This window comes from Anopheles marshallii, chromosome 2 (assembly GCF_943734725.1).
Source record: "Anopheles marshallii chromosome 2, idAnoMarsDA_429_01, whole genome shotgun sequence".
NCBI lineage: Eukaryota > Metazoa > Arthropoda > Insecta > Diptera > Culicidae > Anopheles > Anopheles marshallii.
Genome location: NC_071326.1, coordinates 52995105 through 53013871, shown reverse-complemented (window position 1 = coordinate 53013871; position 18767 = coordinate 52995105). Strand labels below are relative to the sequence as shown.

General features: G+C 39.7%; 1 protein-coding gene across 1 annotated transcript in view; it reads right to left on the bottom strand.

Annotated features, from left to right (window-relative positions):
* The window catches only part of LOC128710049 (transcriptional activator cubitus interruptus), a 34802-nt gene extending 17166 nt beyond the window's left edge, over positions 1 to 17636 (bottom strand). The window contains exon 1 of the mRNA XM_053805089.1: positions 17272 to 17636. Coding sequence (XP_053661064.1) covers positions 17272 to 17636 — 365 coding nt within the window. The remainder of the gene's footprint in view (positions 1 to 17271) is intronic.
* Between the last annotated feature and the right edge of the window lie 1131 nt (positions 17637 to 18767).

Genomic DNA, 18767 nt, shown 5'->3' with positions numbered 1-18767 from the left:
TATGGCGGAGTCTTGTAAAAAAATCACAAAAATATTCAGTTTAATTTCTTTTTAAAGTTTATCAAACCATTTTTATAAATGATAAAATTAATTCATTTGGCGTGCTAAATTCTTCTTAACCTAAATAAAAAATAAAAAATGCATAAATATGCTTCATCATATTCCCAGTTTTTGTTTTGTGAATTTAAAAAAAGTAATTTCTCTTTTAATTTAACGATTGTTAATTACAATGCAGTATACAGAGCATTTCGCCGGAATTGAAACGAAAGAGAATGGATGATTAGTGGTAGCAACTCACTATAAGCATGGAAATCCGCCTTCGAATGGAAGTTACTTTTAAATGTAGCAGAAGCTGGTCAGTAATTTGTGAAATTGAAACTTTCATCGAAAAGTATTACCCAACTTACATGGCAGTGTCTGAGATCCTTGGGATCAGTAAACGTTTTGGGATATAAACCACAGGAAAGGAAAGAATGAAATACGTGAGTCGAAAATACAACATAATGCTAGAGAAACGAAAGTAACAAATTGAGATACAACAAAACGTTTCTTTTTGTAATAAGTAACATACCATGCGTAGGTGGTGTATTTGATAGGGGCAACGGTTCTACACGACAGGGCGGGCACAAAATCTCATCCGGACCGTTTTCCGGTGCAAGGTTTAAGCATTCAGTTACGTGTAAAAAAAATCAAAGACACCCATAAAATGTCGGCCAGGTCAGACATTATGTACCTCTTGAGGTTGTAGTACCACATTAAGAAAAGAAGTAGAGGTGATTTGAACCGAAACTACATCCCTGTTCCAAAAATGTATAGTTTCGGAAACAATTACATGAAGTTTAATGTCGGTGTGATTGTACAAATACTTGGTATGTATTTAAACATTTCCAAATCATAGAAATATAATAAAACCAGCTGGAGACAACACTCTATTTCATGTAGCAACAGTTTTTAAGAGAAGATATATCAATAAGAAGATTTAAAAGTAAGATGAAACAACGAATCAATAAAGAAAGAAATACCGAACATAAGCGTGTAGGGAAATTAAAAACAAAAAGTCAAAGAAATAAACTCCGATAATAAATGCACTCTCGAATAGATTTAATTTACATATACGAGTTAATCAATTTAAATAAGTTGTTGAGAATCGAGAATTGAGATATCGTTCTCGTTCATTTCCTCTTTCGCATCTTTTCGGTCATTAATTGCTATCCTCCTTTACCCTTGAGTACGAACTTTCACGGCGCTGTTGAAATGGTACTTTAATACCGAAGAAAACCTTGTTTACCGTTTTTCTGCCACAGGGGTTCTTCGATTCTTAATTTAACTACATTAATTTCGTTTAGTTTGGTTGCGGCACTTTTCCTGTTTGATTCTTGCATTTTATATTTCTGAATATTTTTATTTATTCTTTAAATATATAATTGTAATTTCGTATGATAGTGCAACAATGATTATTGTATTTAATCTGTAATTGTTTTCATATCTCTTTTATTATAGTATGATGGATTGTTGTTATATTTTCAGTTTTCTGATGAAATAACTTTATTTAACATATTGAATGAAATTTTGCGACTTGGAGTAATTTGAAAACTACGCACCAATATTTTTAAATTTTTGCTTCGGTGCTTAATCAGGTAAAATGACATTTATCTTATTTTCGAATCTTAAACAGAAAATCTTTTCTCTGGACCTGAACCTGAATCGATCTCACTACTCTTCGTACCTGGCACGGTCAATGTTTGACGAGGCGTGTGTGTTAAGTGGATTATCTGTTTCTTCCCTCACGATCACGCCAACTTCCGCGCTTTGAGAATTTTCTTCAGCTTCATTTGAATAGTTCATCCAGCACGAAGATATCGGCGCACCGATTTCTATCTTCACCGTATGATGACGGGATCACTGAGGTGCAGGTTCTGCTCGCTTTTCAAGCCCAACAAAATGATCTACGACCGTAGCTAATCGGGCGGGAGAGACTGTAGCAACCTAATCAAACGTAACCTGAAGGAATCGCACAAGATGCTAAGCGAATGTTGAAAAAGGCGTGTGCGCGCGTACTCACATACCAATCAAGCGTCCATACCGAAGGACAGGATACCGTTGGAAAGAGCACGAAGGGAAACAAGGTTTTAAACAATCTTGTAGATCGTCGTCCCTGCAGCCACAGCGTGCAATATCACAACGCAATCGTCGATGGTTGATGTGTTTCGCTGGGTTAAACCGAGGGAAGATTGATTGGATGGAAAAGCTCTTAATCCCGGGTAACACTCCTCATAAGGGCCGTGCAATAGAGATTGCCAGTGGAACTGGCTTGGCATGGCGGATCGTTGGTGGCTTTGACGGCCGAGGCCGATAAACTTGATCGATCACTTCGAATTGCTGGAATAACAGATGTCAAATTAATAATTTATTGATCGTTCACTCCTTCCCTACAATTGAGGGACATGCCGCAAGCATACCTGGCTAGGTAGCATGATGCCGTAATGCGGTTGATCCAGCAATTGAACGATCTTGTCTTCAAATCTAAGTTGCAATTAATTCATACAGCTTGCTTTAAAGTATGGTGCCAGTCGTAGAACTGGCAAAAATAAACAAAATAAATAAATAAACAAGTTAATTTACACGTACGATCATTCATCCTGAGCATCTCGGGCGAATCGTGACTAATTCGTTCGTTTAAAACTATACAACCCAGCACGCTATTGTCGTTCAACCCTGATCGAAATTTGAAGGTGTGGTATTATCAAATTGGAAATTGAGTTGCAATTCCGGTACACTAGTAAACTACTTCCGTGATTTATCATAATTGTTTAATAGCACGCCACTTATGCACGCCATACAATCGTCGCATAGGATAGTTTGCCACCTCGAAAACGTCTAATTATGTTATGTTCGATTTGATTGAGTCATCACTTACAGATCAGATACATAGTCTAATAATGATATACCAACTCTGACCAGCTTCCACGATAAAAAAAACAATAACGAAAAACAACAATAAAGCATGTACAACAACACCAGCCACATTGCAACTCTCGATTTGAGCTAGAAGATAGCACGGATACAGAGAAATTGACTTATCATCGTTTTCCGGCATGATCCGTTACCTCTTGATTCCTCCTCATGTTCCTCCGTTGTAAAATCCTTGCAGTGTGTAAGGTCAAACGAAATTGGTAGATGATTTGCCTGCTAATTTAAGCTTACCGCCACTAACGTGTGCATATGACCAATGCTGGAGGCTGTTTTCGGAAGTATTCGGTAAGAATCATCTAAGAAAACACGCTCGTCAGTCAGGTACACGGGAAGCGTTAACTTGTGCTGGTCTTTTTTACTTTTGCCGCTCCATTTGTGCTGCGCTAACACGCAGAAATAACAGGCACCGGGCCGTGTCGACCAGTTGGTGGAAAAAGACTTACGTACCGTTCGCCTCGCTTCGATCGCGGCATATTCTCGACCAGCGGCAAAGATGTAAGCCCGCTTTCAACCGGTACGAATAGTAGTTTGGACGGTTTCGTCCGTCCGTCGCAAGTCGAAACATTAATCATCGCCGCTAGATCGAAGCAAAGACGAAAGTGAAGAACGGGCGAATGATCCTCAACAGAGAATCAGTAACGAGAAGAAGATCCAAGACTTGGGTACTGATAGCTACTCTGCCACGAATGAGTTTCGGGGACAACGAACACGGCACACTGAACACTCTACCGGAACAAATGTCATCAGTTTGACATGCGTTCGGTTGCACCCGGGCGCTTAACAGGACCTCTCGAACTTGCGATCCCTGTCCACCAACAGCATATTATTACCCATGCTTTTACACATTATCATAAAAATACTCTCAACTTGTCCGGGACATTTTAATCAAAACAGGTTTGGCATGAGACAGCTCTTTGCGAGAGCTAATGTGCACAAACTTGGCCCATCGATCGCTACATCGGTTCAAAAGGAAATAACGAGAAATTGGCGGAACTTTAAGAAAACAATCTTCCATCACAATCGATCCTACCAAAACATCGGTGGATAGATAAAAACCGTGGACAGATTGTGCACTGAATCGAACTCAGTTGGTCAAATCATAAGATTGACTTGGACGCTTTGTTTAGCAACACACTCGACAATTACCGAACTGAGAATGAATGTGACGGATGATGTCTTGATGATGCGAAACGTTGAAGCAAACGGAAAATGTCTTAATTAGTGGAATCTCGTCTTTAAGCTTTTGATTTTGAGTTAGGCCCGACGAATTTACTACATGAGAATTGACCCTTACTGGTGAAATGTTTTCCAATACGAAACAAGTAATATCAATAAAATAAATAAGTAAAAACTGAGAATTTTATAATTTGAAGATGTAAACTACAGGTACAAACCCTCCTAAGCATTTTTCGGTCTTGTCATAATTGCTGATTTAAAATTTATCAATTAAGTCAATTGTCAAAAATCAATTTAAAAGTTCAATTATGAATAAAATTTTCACACCAAGCTAAATTGCTATTGCGACAACCATAATTTTTTAATAAAATCTTCGCTTGCTTTCACGTATATTCATGACAGTAAAATTACTATAGAATTACCAAGAAATTATGGTTCTATTCCGCTGTTGCTAACTTGCATAAATATATCCTATTAGTTTACATTGTTACAGTCTTTTGAGGGGTTTGAAATGGTTTAGCATTATGAGTACTTTTTTATACTCAGAGAAACAAAAGGGTTATTGTACCAACAGTGGTGCTATAAGGATAAAATACGTACCTCAGGACAAACTAAACACAAAGATGTTACTGATAGTAATACGAAATGTTGTCTGATATTCTTCGGAATGTCTAAGATATTTGTTTCTAGAGATAAAATGTTTGATAGAGGCTTAAATATCCATATTATTTTTTTGAATTTCATAATAAAATTTGCTTAATTTCATGAGAAAAGCCATGTTTTGATGGGTATAAATAACAGAAAAGTCATTAAAATCATATGAAATCGTTAAAAACATACTGTTCCATTACTTTTTGTAAACTCACGAAAATTTCTATCAAACATAATGAAGAGACAGTAGCAGGGTACTTGGATTGAACTCAAATAAACAAATCACTGAACGGTTCAAGATTTACGGAAATTGGCAGCTTTCCGTTCATGGCCGTGTGAGCGATAAATTTATCTCCAAAGCAGGTCTTACGGAAGTTGAACAACATAACTGATTCATTATCTCATTGCTATGAGAGAAGTGTTAATGATAAAATGTTAAAAAATGTAGCACCGCTATTGGCTCACGATACCACCATAAAAGGAATCACACAACCGTTAAAACTACAATAACACATGTACACAAATTGATTTCTGATTCATTTGTTTAATGGTAGATATCGTTGTTTTTAAGAGAGAAACGTATTAGCTGCTAATATCGTAGCATTGTTGTTCTAAACATCTAAATCATATTTTAAATAGTATGCGTACTTCCAAATGGCACCACTATTGGTATACTTACCCTATTTCTGTTCACTGTTTGTTATAAAAGGAATTTCTATAGCCGAAGCAATCACCAGCACGCGCTACTTATTTCAACAATGATATCCAATGCATTTTTGCATTCAATAGAACTTAAATTTGAGGATGGTTAAGTATAACTCATTCTATTCTTCAAACAAGTTTTCAAATCACCAAAAAACGGTTTTTTGAGGATAACCAAACGACCATCAGGGTAGAGCGGGAAACGTGGGCTCGCGTTCAACATTTTAATTAAGTAATTTGTATGTGTTCCGGCGTGCGGTGTCAAAAAAAGCTGATTAACATACTGTTTTATCTTTTTCTAAAGTATTGCTATGGATTTGAAAAGTCTGCTTTCGAGTCAAAGCATACCAATCCATAGCACGACACCAAAAGCTTTATAATAACCAATGCTAAGCAGATAACGTGCACACAGTCACAGCGTAGAACCCCGTCCACCGTCCTGAGAATAGGTTAACTAACACGCGGTGCTTTGGAACCGACAGAAACAATCATCTTTCCGCTAAAGGTTCGGGTTTAAAACTGAGTATAAGACGGTTTTATCTACGAACAGTTAATATTTGATTTAGCTTTGCCGCTGTTGACCGGTTCCATCGAAAAACCAGGGAAAGATCTTCCCACTTTCGTGTCACATCGCGGAATAGGCGAGGAAAAGCTAACACGCACCTAAGCTACCAATTCGTTAAATTTATTTTATATGATTAGCAACCCCAAAACGGAAGGTTCAGAGCGGCCCGAGAAAAACAGCAACAAAACTACTTCTACCACTGCCTGTCGCTTTATCCGGAATGTGACCGGAAAGAAGCAAACGATTGGTTTTTTTGTTACTGCCTTTACGTTTTACCTGCTGTTGCACAGAAAAAGGCTCGAAAAACGTGAATCACTGAGAAGTTACTCAGCATCGGAAGCTCGAAGAATGGCGTACGAGGCGGTTACTTCTGTAGCCTCCATCGCTCGCATTGCTCGGGATAAAGTCGTTAGACAAAGTCTTTGGCATCTCAGGCAGCCAATTGACACGTTCCAATTAGGACAAAGAAATACATGTTTCGGCTTACAATTCTAAAAGTCATGGAATAACCAACCAGAAGATGATCACAGCAACCTCTACGGGTCGTTTCTACAACATGAACATACTACTGGTTCATCTTATCTTATATTTTGGGTGAGGGTCTTCTTTCCTTAAAACACAAGTATAAATACTGCTCTATGTCCCGCTCGTGGGAACATTCACTGATCCCAAACCTTTTTACCTTAGATATTATACACCTTATCGGAAAGGCCTAATTGAGTCTAGTATATTGAACGATTGTCCTGAGTGGTAAGAGACAGGAATGAGCTGTAAACTTTTTGAGTGTAGTTGGCGCCAATTTTATCGCACATGTTGCTTTCAGTATAGAATTTTAAATTTTTACGATGGATTTATTGCTGGGTTACAACAGTTTCCGCTATAGTTCTTCATAATGTTACATGTTCCAGTATGCACAGGTTCAAATTCAAATATTACATGTTCATCAAGTTTGTTAAGTCACAAACTCATAGTGCTTTGTGCAAAACTTTTGATTCCCTGTTTTCTTCATAGGATCTTCATAGGGTGGCAAAGCAATTATCATTTCTTTTTCACCATGAACAGCTTCGCAACACCTATTTTTTAAATTTACACTTGTCTATTCGCCTTTCCGTTCAGACATTCAGACGGATAACATAAATTTATAAAGCTGTAAAATTTGATGTATACAATTTCCCCTAGTCAGCAACACGGCAGAAGATCAACATAAAATATACGCATCACTAAAAACATCCAAGTGGAATGAACAAGATATTCCTCTAATAAATCAAAGAACAAATCACACAACGCCTTGCAAGAAACCTAAAGGCTCATTCCACATGGCAATTCTATAGGAAAGTTTTTTTTTGTTGAAGTAAGTGTGAAGAGGATTAAAGGATAAAGGAGAACACGTAAACTAACCTAATATTTCGATCTTCAAACTTCAACCATGCGGGTCATTGTACCAAACCGATTGACACTCACCGACCATCCATGAGCCAAACAAAGAGCAAAAGATCGCCGAACATATAAAAACACAAACCTCTCATCGACATTTACATATAAATTACATTTTCCTTGGCGAAGCACACGAAAAACGAATCCGAGAAATAATATTCAATCGATTTACCTAATCGAATAAACGTCATCCGGGGAAAAGATTCTATATGATCGTTCTCTATCGGATTTACGGTGTCCCAAGAATGAGCCGTTGAGGAAGTGGACATGATATTTCAACATATACTCAATCGAAAACTTTCACCAACAATCTCTCATGGGCAGGTAGGACGCTGGTCGCTAAATGAGCAGGCTATTTGGGACCGACAGAACCTGCAGTTATGATTAGAAATTGAGTCATTTTTCATTCTATCTTCCGCCTTCTAGCCGTCCACGCTTTGCTGATTGGCCCATGAGAAAAATATGTTTTTCAGCATAAATTAAACAAATTGTTCTCCATTCCGGCTTGTCCGGTTGTGCTTAGCGTGCTGGAAAGCATAGAGTTAACAGATGAAATCTCTTTCCGTGGTTGTGCGTATGAACCTCAAACCACCGCTGATGATAACAAAAACGGCAAACATAAACACGTTACGGCCAACAGTCGTAACGGGCGTCTGCCTTAGTTGTGGACACTGCACGATACTCGGCCCGGAATCCGTATAAGCAGTAGAAAAACCCCCACCATCATCGTATGCTTCACCAGCAGCAGATGCATTTATTGTTTACTTCGGTGGTTAGTGTTTTCGATGGATCGTGAAATATTGCTTTGCTTGCTGTCGCTTTTCGTTAGCGCTTTTCCAGCTTGACGAATAGAGTCGATTGTTGATTGTTGATTGTTATGCGGATAGCTTCTTTCGTCGAACTGATTCTCGGACTACTCTTAACTTATCTCGTGTCTTTCCCGTTCAGCGTTCGGCTGAGCTTTAAAACCAATTTAGAACCAAGACGGAAATAACAAAAGATTACATTGTTCAGCGACGAACCTGATAATCGTAGGCTAACCACATCAATTGCATGTTATTCATGTTTAACCGATCGATTAGCAGGAAAAAGGCCATGAGGCCATTGGATTTCTAAGGAGGATGCGAGACAAACATCACAATGTTAATAGTTTGTCAATTTATTATTATTATTATTATTGTCATATCAAGAAAGGTGAATGCACAAAAGCCTTTAAAAAAAAAACAAAGAACAACAACAATTGTCCATGTCAAGAAATATGTAAGTAAGCTATAAGTGTAATTATATTAAAAACATACCAGTTCTTTCGTACGTCAATATTTCCACGTAGGACCAACCCAAAAAAAACCAGATGTGGCAGTCAATGAAAACATTCAATTAGATAATGTTTTTTTTAAATTTAATCATATAAGCGATATACATCGCAAGGTATCCGATTAAGCAGAGTCCGAATACCATTTTCTCGTGACTTTTATCAAATCTAAATGTTGATCCTCACACACACACACAGTAGTCTGCGGATATGCTGTGCAATGTCTTCATTTAAAAAAAAAATGATTTGATGCGCGGAACCGAATTGCACGATGCACGATCTGAAGCAATATATACTCAATCGCAGCAGTCCAACCTAAGTCCATAATTATACCGATGTGTTGCACAATGGAGAAATAACGAATCAGTTCTAAAGAAGCTTTCGTAAAGCTTTCGTAATTTTTAGAACATAAACATGGCGAAAATAACACACCAATGCAAGTATAAAGCGTAAGCGAAAGGAAGTAATTATCTACCCGTACTTTTCTGCGAGGATTGCTTTAAAAAGATTCTTCCTATTTTGGTCCTGACAAAGACATTACAATTTCAAATTTATCTCCCGTAGCATACTTCGATTTTTTCTGAACTTGAGCACCAAACATTTGTGCCGTTCGTTTCAAACAAATCTCAAGTAAATGCATATCCAGACGAAAGACGAAGCACAGACGTACGAAAAAAGGTTCCAGGTATGTGGCATCGTTTCTCTGCCTAGTAAGACCCATAGCTCGGTTGGGATGACGTGCATTTCATCTTAATTCAAGAAAAATGAATAGAATAGACCTGTTCAAATGGGCACGACAGAAGGGTGCTCATCTCCAGACTGGAACGGACGGTAATAGAGAACCAAGATAACAGAGAAAAAATATCCCTTGACGAGTCTGAAGAAAATGTCTGTATCACAGCAATATCGTCGCTGTACTGAATTGAATCAGTAGAGAATTATTTTCTCTAAAAGGTATGGAGGGTAAGCCAACCTAGAAAATATTGGATGATATTGAACAAGGGAGTGCTATGACGTATGATTTAATTTTACAATTTGCTAAAAGTTTTAGTTGGATTTTGTTTTATAATCGTTTTAATTTTGTAATAATGTCAAATAAAAATAAGCATGTTAAAGAAGAATATAATTTAATGCATTTCGTGCATTTTTTAAATCATTCATAAGTTTGTGGTGCTATTTGGCAGAAATAAATAAGCAAACGAATCTATGGGCATTAAATCGTTCGAAAAACATTCGAATGATACGAACACAAAACTGTAAGCAATTGTCTTGTATGCATGTACAATTCATTATCAAACGCAAAAAAAAAACGCAAAATAAAATAACATTCACTTCGTACCGGTGCAAATTAATGATCGCTCAAGATTCCGTCGCGAATTCCATGCTCAATTTACCGACTATCGGTTGCCAGTCTTCTGAATTTGTCTGCATTGATTCGTCTTTGAGTAGCATAATAAGTGTTCGCGCCACATTTTCGTTTTGGTGGATACATTTGTTCTCTCGCACCAGTGCAGACTATATAGTAAAGGCAGGTCGCAACGACAGCGGCGTTAATCACCTTGAATGACTGCATTATTTCGGCAGCGACAGATCGTGCCTGACGCATCAACCCCGTACCCGCTAGCTGACAGACTGTGATTGACTTGTTATCATTCATTTTGCTTCGATCGCAATCTTCGCGTGCCTAAAGTCCATAGGGATGGAGAAAACTTTCGGTGCAAGCCACTGGGAGATACAATTTCAATCGAATTATTCCCCATTCATCTCGTTTGGCATCAGCGTCATACCACCAACCATCGTGGTTGGCCACCGATTGCGGTTACATTATTGCATGGGAGAAACAAACACACACACTCTCAAGCACACACTGGCCACTTGCTTATCCGCTAGCGTAGTGATATTTGATACATCCTAAGAAAAAAACGAGTCAAATATCCGTTGGAAGCAGTAACGCGTTGAGGGTGTTGAAGTGTGAACAAGCCAATTCCATCGGCACCAAAAAAGCCTTCAAACTAGAAAAATAGCTAACCAGCATCGCAGCACTGTCCATTTTTGACCGAGCTAGCGTGATCGGTTGGCACGAAACATATTAACGCTTGGAAGGATGCGATATTCTTTCTCATGCTAATTGTTCCCAAAAAAACACGAGAAAGCTGTCAAAATGTGAAGTAAAGCTACCACACACTCGCTCTGCTAGATGGTTTCAAGCAGCGATGATATGCGTTGTCAAATTTAACACCCTTCTGAGCACGTCCAAACAAAACAAAAGCGCTGGAAAACGCGCGATTTCGGGTATGCTCGTCTCTTCTATAAATCTCAACAGACCCCTACACATTTTCGAATGCTCTCGGATACCCTCGCAGCTAAATGGTGTTGAATGGGTGTGACAAATACAACAGTTCCAGTAGTAAAAACACCAGCCACTACCAGAAGCCAGATCAGTAATCGAAAGGCAGCTGGAAATCAAATATTAACTCACACAAAAATATAACAATAAACAAACAGTATGATGTGTGAAATGTGAACGCACAGGCGCATCCACTGCTCGCAGCTCTTCGTCATTTGCTGCCTGCGTAGTTTTGTACACATTCTAGCATACACACACATGCCTCGCATTGGATTCTTTCGGTTTCGCTTCACCGATTTCGTCGTCTGCCCTCAAAGGATGGTGTCGCGTGTTTGCACAAACAATATTTAGAAAGAAACACGTCCTTCGTTAGTCCATTTTGCCTTTCTTTGTTAATGGCTGACCAAAGGCACATTGTGTCCTTATGCCTAGTTGTGTTAAAGTCGTTCGAGGTTTCTATCTCACTTCGGTTTCATTTTGAGATGCCCCTTGATGAGATGGGTTCATAACGCTGTTACATCTAATACGGATATGTTTAACATAATTAACCATGAATGATGATAATCGCACAATCGTGAAGCTTAATATTAATAGAGTTTGACAGTTTTCGCATTATAGCTAAATCATACAAAGAAAGTGTCAAGATTGGGTGTTTTCTGCAATGTTTACATTTTAATGCATGCGCTTGCTGACTCAACATAAACTCAACGCGATGGATGTGTAGTAAAATGTGTTTTTCTTCGTATAATGTGTTGAGCTGAACACACTCTGTATGTGATTTTTGTTTTGTTTTTCTGTAGTTTCATTTGATCCTTTTTACGATGGTCATATTGCAGCATCTCTCTCTCTCTCTTTCTCTTCAATGTTCTGGTTGTTGTTGTTTGCTAGGCTCCACTAGGGACTTATTTATAGGCTTTGCTGTTCGCATACTTCGCATTCTATACTTCGCATCAAACACACTCAATGGACCCAAACATACCTCCCGTCCTCGTGGACGACTAGTACAAAAAAGGGCTGCAATTGTCTGTTCCGAGAAAAACAGAAATGCTTCACGATCGCGTATCTCGTGAGATCTCGGCAACTGGTTAGCACTTTTTTCAGTTCTTTCTCGTTCTGTTCTCCATTCAGTACCGGTCCTTTTTTGGGTTGTGTCTTGCACACACTGTTCGTTCGGTCATCATTTCTTCTATCTGCTCTGGGCGTACTTCCTCCTTGCTTCCTTGCACTGTCATTTTGGTCTTAGACGTCGTCATCGTCCATGGCGTATTTTCATCTCGTTATATTTCTGTTGCCTGCCTTTCACAAAGCCGATATCTTCCAAGCCTGCGCTTGATAGGCGCATTGGAGCCTTGAGGCAGCCAGCATTCCATCTCGCTTCGTGGCAGTATTCGTCGTGGCCGTCGTCACATGGTCCTCCAAAAGCCTTCGAGAAGCTCCCATTTCTTGCTCAGATGGAGCACTGCAGCACTGCGGGAACGCCGTTTCGAAAGGCACTACAAACCATCATCTCCGTCGTGCTGCCGCGCTCGTCGAAGGGATTGGCGGCCATGATTGTTTTCTTCGATCCTCGCTTTCGCACGTTCGTTCGTCCATTCTTTTGTTGGCTCAATCGTTTCTTTTTAGGCATTTCGATTTCCACGCGTTTCAAGATCACGTAGCCTCTTCTTAGATGGCGAACAAGACGTTCTGTGCACCCCGGGTCCCAACTTTACCCTATTCCGTCCATATCGAAAAGATACGACGATGGCAGGATGGCCGCGCTTTTTCAGTGCACCCAAACAAGCAACCTGAATTAGTTGATCAACTAGCCTGGCGTAATCACCAGGGATTTTTTATAACACCGCAACGTTTCGCCCAACTCGGTTGGGCTTGGTATCAGGTTGTAGAGATTTTCGCAGCACACAAACACAGCGATTGCACTCAGATTCCGACAACTGCAAGCGACAGTAAGGATGTAACATATTCGCGATGATGGCACGAACTCTTGGACAAAAAGAAGTAGTTTAGGTGTTTTAAGTGCAGTAATTGAAATGTTGCATCTTGTACAAGTACGGATAATTAACCGATCGTTGTTACGATCATCACTTTTTATGGATTTTTCTGCTTTTTTATCTCTCACATGGTTTTTCTATCTGTTTCATCATACGGTACAGTGACCGCACTGATCGCCATATTTGAAACTTATCAACTGGATGTTCTTATTTGTTGTGAAAAAAAACCGAACGCACTTCTTGGGTGCTATACTGGCTACGGCAGAACAGTGCATTATGAAGTGCCACTGTCAGCCATAAAAAGAAGTTTATTCACGATGGTGTGAAAGATTAGTTATGTTTGGACGGTAAAGAGAGGAAGGTTTGCTGGGAATGAACTATCAAACCAGCTGGTACTGATGATAATCAAGTTGTTATACGTTTTTTCTTCGTACTCCCTTTATGTGACGCAGTTTTTGTTTTGATTTTGATTTAATGTCCACGGGGTACACGTAACCGGAGAAGTAGAGTTTACCGTTATAATATGCTTCTATTTTGTTGTTCTTCAAAATATAAAACTTTGTTTCCAAAAATGTTAAAAACAAACCAAAGTAAAATAAATAAAACAAAGATTAGCTTAAAAGTTAAAACAAGGAATACAAAAGCATCCTTAGCATATTGAGCTGCTCTATGTCTTAAAACATGCAGAGTTGTTTTTTTCAGTTGAAACAAAATTTCTTCGTGAGTTATCCTTGCTGGAGATTTTTTGTTGCATTTGTACTTGTACAATTTTTGTTGTCTTGCTTTTGATCGGTACAGGCAGCACCTGGTACCGATAATTTCAATTCTTCGTCAAACTAGTCCTTTGTAAATGTGTTATTTTCTTTGTGTTCTTTGTTTGTAAGTTTGCGTTACAAAACTTTTAGCATCTCATAACATCTCCTGGAAGGATCGCTCCGCATTCAACGGAATGGTAAAACACATGACACATACTTTCGAGATAATGTATTTCTTTAAACCGGTCAGACACGAAGAAAACGGCCGAAAAGAAAGAAAAAAGATACAGGAAAAGAAAAATACAAGGACAGCAGTTTCTTTTTTAAATAATTTTTTTACCTCTGAACCTTTTTTCAAACAAGCAGTTTCAGATACTCATGAAGACCGAAAAGGCTAACCAACGGCAGCAAGCAGCAGCGTTAGAAACATGACTTTTGAATTTGTCCTTTATATCAAGGTCCGACACAAGGATCCCGACGACACAGTGGAAAAGGGATCCGATTCACGAAGAGATTAGAATTGTGCAAACAATAACAGTATCGATGTTTCTTTGTTCTTCTCATAGAAATATTCCGAGAAAAATTGAAGGTAGTGCATACTGGACATGCTTGTTGTTTCGCACAGGTTTTTGTAGTATCATCTCGAAAAGAAACCATTTTTCCCATGGATGTGGTGTTTGAATCTGACAGAGATGTGTAAATTTCTTTTGGATCGTTTTCAAACTAATGAAGTGACCATTGTAGATCACATTTAGCAAACGACGCTCACATTCTTTTTCTCAAGTGTCTCCTACTTTTCAAGAGATGCATCAGCATATGCAGTACCAAAATAGTGTGAGTAGTGTATTTTGGGATATATTGGTGAACAACATCATTTATAGCGTATTTCTAGTGCTCTTTTAAATGAATTCCGGATGAATGGATGATGTGTGCGTCGGTCACCATTTTGGTACCGGAAAAGGAAAATGTTACAACATTAATTTACAAACGCGTGATCTGTACAGCCGCGATTAGCGTGTAAAGTGAGTGAGAGTGATGTGTCAGTTCCGGCACGAACCAAGATGACATGTCTTTAACAGCGCTAAAAGATGAGAAAACCCCAAAAAGAATGCGATGAAGGAAGTGTTATATTTCGTCGTTCTCATCTATGGGTCACCGGACAGCCAAACCGAAACTACGTCTAAATGTGCTAAAAAAACTTTGTCGAAAAGCAATTTGTGCTCACTAACACAAAACGATTCTAATGGCGGTTGTACGGTGTTTGCGAAAATGAAAAACCTTCGTTCTACAATATTTATCATATTTCGGTTGCATGGAACTGAACCAAAACTGATTGTAATTTGGTGCTTAACCAAAAAAACCTTAGCACGTTTATGTGACACTGAAAAATGTTTGATTTTTTTCTGGCTGTAGCAACTAATGACATGATTTTCTTACTTCATTTTGGACATTTACCACCGTACAGTTGAAGGCGCGACATGGGGTGTCAAATGTCAAAGGACTTTTACCGAAATGTGCATGGTCCTGCCTATTCTGCCAAATTGGGATGATTCTAACTCACGTCAGTTGGTAAAAACATGAACAGTTAGACCCCATAGCAAGGACATCCTTCTCAGAAACCCATAGCCTGTGTGTGAGGATTGTGCAATAGGACTGTGTCCAAACGGAAATGATTATAAAACGTAGCAAAACTAGCAAACAGTGCGCCAGGATCTTCGTCTCACACAAAAGACAGGCTTACAGCCGCACCCTTGTTAGGATCAATGCAAATAGGACCGAACGGAGAAGTTCAATTTTGTTCTATAATCCTTCGGAACGCTTCGTACGTGTGCACTTCTGTGTCTACGATCCTGCTATTCCGATCACGCAGTGAATAACAGTGGATGAACAATAATCTTGCCTTAAGAAAGCCGTTCGGTTGAGTGAAAAATAGAGGTTGAAGAAAGTGTGACAGGTTTTTCAAAGCTGCAGGGAGTCGGAACATGTTTTTTTCCTGTTTTAAATTTCGATCCTTTCTTCCAAAATCAGCAGGAGACAGGATAGCTTGAACCTAGTTTTTCCATCACTTCAGCATGCAAGCGTTACCACTGTACGCTTTAAACGAACCGACCCTAAAATAGGGTCCGGTTTTCGTCGGTATGAAACGAGAAAGCAACAAACCAAAGATACGTAGGGGTTGTCGGAAGTATCTTAGCACCTTTTTCTCTTCTGATAGACGCCTTTTTGTGCTCACGCGTAAAGAAATGATTCCTGGTCCCTTAATTCTACCACGCAAGCTACCTGCTTTCATAGATATGTCAAACGCTAAAAGCACCCACGCTTTCGCTTCACGGAACCGTAGCGGTGGAACATCTCCAATTTCAGTGTTTTTAGAACATAATCACCTCACTGACAGTTCGGGGTGTGACGATGAATCAAGATTTTATTTCACACAAATTGTTATGGCGTAATCACCATAGTGCATCGCATGCAGAAAGCATTGCGCTGTAGTTAAACAAAAATGCAACCTATCGATTTGGGTTACTTTACTTGAAGCTATTTTTTTCACTAATGTAAATTTATTAGATATGAAAGAAATTTTACGTTCTAAATAACTTTTCTGAGTTCTCTTTCATCGCCCTCATTCATCGAAATCAACTGCATTGAACGAGCACTGGTGGAACCTGAGTTTATTTACATTTTATCTACACAACCTAACGACTCTGTAACGAGGTAAGAGGGAACCTTACGAATGAGGTTTAATACTTACTCGTTAAAAAACGTTGCATCTTTGCTAATGAGTATGCAATGTGCATATGCACTTTTCCCAACCTCACCATTCATTGCTCCGTCCAGTAAGACGGAATGTTTCATACCATTCTCTCGGTTTGAAAAATGGGTGTCTCGGAACATTTCCTTCTGCTTTAATAAAACGAATAGCTCTGATGAACCAGAGTCAATGGTAAATAGATGGAGTTACAACGCTGCATAGCGGGCATCATAAAAACTGTCTATTTTATTTATAAATATAGGACCCTTGCTTCCTATTGCCAGTCGAAGGTTTTCATCGATCGCCTTGTTTAGGAAATTTGTTTACATGTGTTGTTTTGCCCTTTCCTTCGATTCTAACATTTTGTGATCAATTCAATCTAATCACAGTGCCCTTCACTATCTTCACTGTGCCGCAACATGCGCAACGACACGCGTTTCGAGTTAGTGCAGGATTGTGAAAGATGGTTGCAAACACAACGATCAATAGAGAAAACGTGTAAAACTTGCATTTTTGCTTTAAAAATAAATTAGCGCGAAAAGTTAATAACGTCAAATGTCTGTTTGGATTTTGGATTATGTTGGTTACAATATTAGTTGTTTAACAGTTCACTTACCCATGCGGAGATGTGTGATGGGGATGATGAAAAGATGATGCAGAAGGAGATCCTGTAGGATCCCAAAGGTAACGACCATCGTGGGGGGTTCTCTGGTCGAGCCCAGCTGCAGCAGGCAGTTGCGTGTGAAATGCCACAAATGCCGACGGGATTTGCAGCGGCCCATACGCACCACTTCCGGCGGGCCCAGCTCCATTGGCTGCGGCTGCTGCCGCTGCCGCTGCTGCTGCAGCAGCTGCACTTAACCCGTGTGCTGCCAATCCTGCCTGTGGATGATGGTGCGCATGATGTGCTGCTAAGGAGTGGCCTGGATGGTGGAAAGGGTGCACTTGCATATGCTCGTGGAAAGTTTCTTTTTCCGGCATTGTAAATCAGTACTGCTTTGTACGCATTACCAACAGCTAGTACCACAACAGATTCGCGTTACTTTTCTGGCCTTCTCGTAACCTTTTCTAGCCCTCTAGCCTAATCGGCACTCAATCACTTGGGGTTCAATTTTTTCTTCCTTTTCCACTGTGATACTATTGCCCCCATGAAGAATCGATAATTGATAATACGCGCACTGATCTCGAAGCGTTTGTCAATCAAAACAATTGTAACCGCTTGAGAAGAAATTTAGTTTCACCTTTGTACACAATCACTTTCTAGAAGATTTGTCCACAATTTGGTCGTTTAAGCACCATTGCAACTCATTCGGATGCACCACGTAGTATGGCACATTTCTCTGGCAAGTTTTGCCAGCAACTTTTGCACGATGCTCTGCACTTTATGATACTGCGACGTGCTCACTTCTTTCATTCACGATCGTAGTTTTCACAAAATACCGTCGATGTCACATATGTGCAACACTTGATACGCGGTTGAAAGCCGTCGGTTAAATGGTTTTACTAACGGTAACGTAGGGCAATGGGCAACCCCGAACACATAAACTCTCGCTCCAGGGTTTTGCTCAAAGTACGACTACACCATGCGCAAAAACAAATCTATGTTTGGTACAACACTTGCTACTACCACAGCAGTGCATTCAGGAACAGCACCAGGATATGGCTTAGCGAACCGATTAACTAACAGCACAGGCTATCTAAAGCTATCTGGAAGTTGATGTCGCGTCAAATAATTAAAGACACCACACGAAATTCACCGCACTGACGCACTATCTAACTATGGCACTGCCAGATGACGATTAATTGTGTTAAACAATACAAGATTGACGCGATCGATCAGTTGATGATGAGTTGAGATTCGTTCGCTCACTCCCGGAATCTCGTGCTCGCACTGCGTTCGGTTCGCTCAAACTGGCAATGTGCTAAGTCGGCATGGAGGCGACAGCACACATTCCGATACAATCTGGGAGTCGCGCTCACAAACCAACCGATGTGTGTGCGTGTGGGTGCGAAATGTAGGAACGAGAGTTCAAAACACTGCAGGAGAGCGTTGTCGCTGCGGGTGCCGCTGGTTGCTTTTCGGTAATGAAGTGATCATGTAGCGCAGGGATG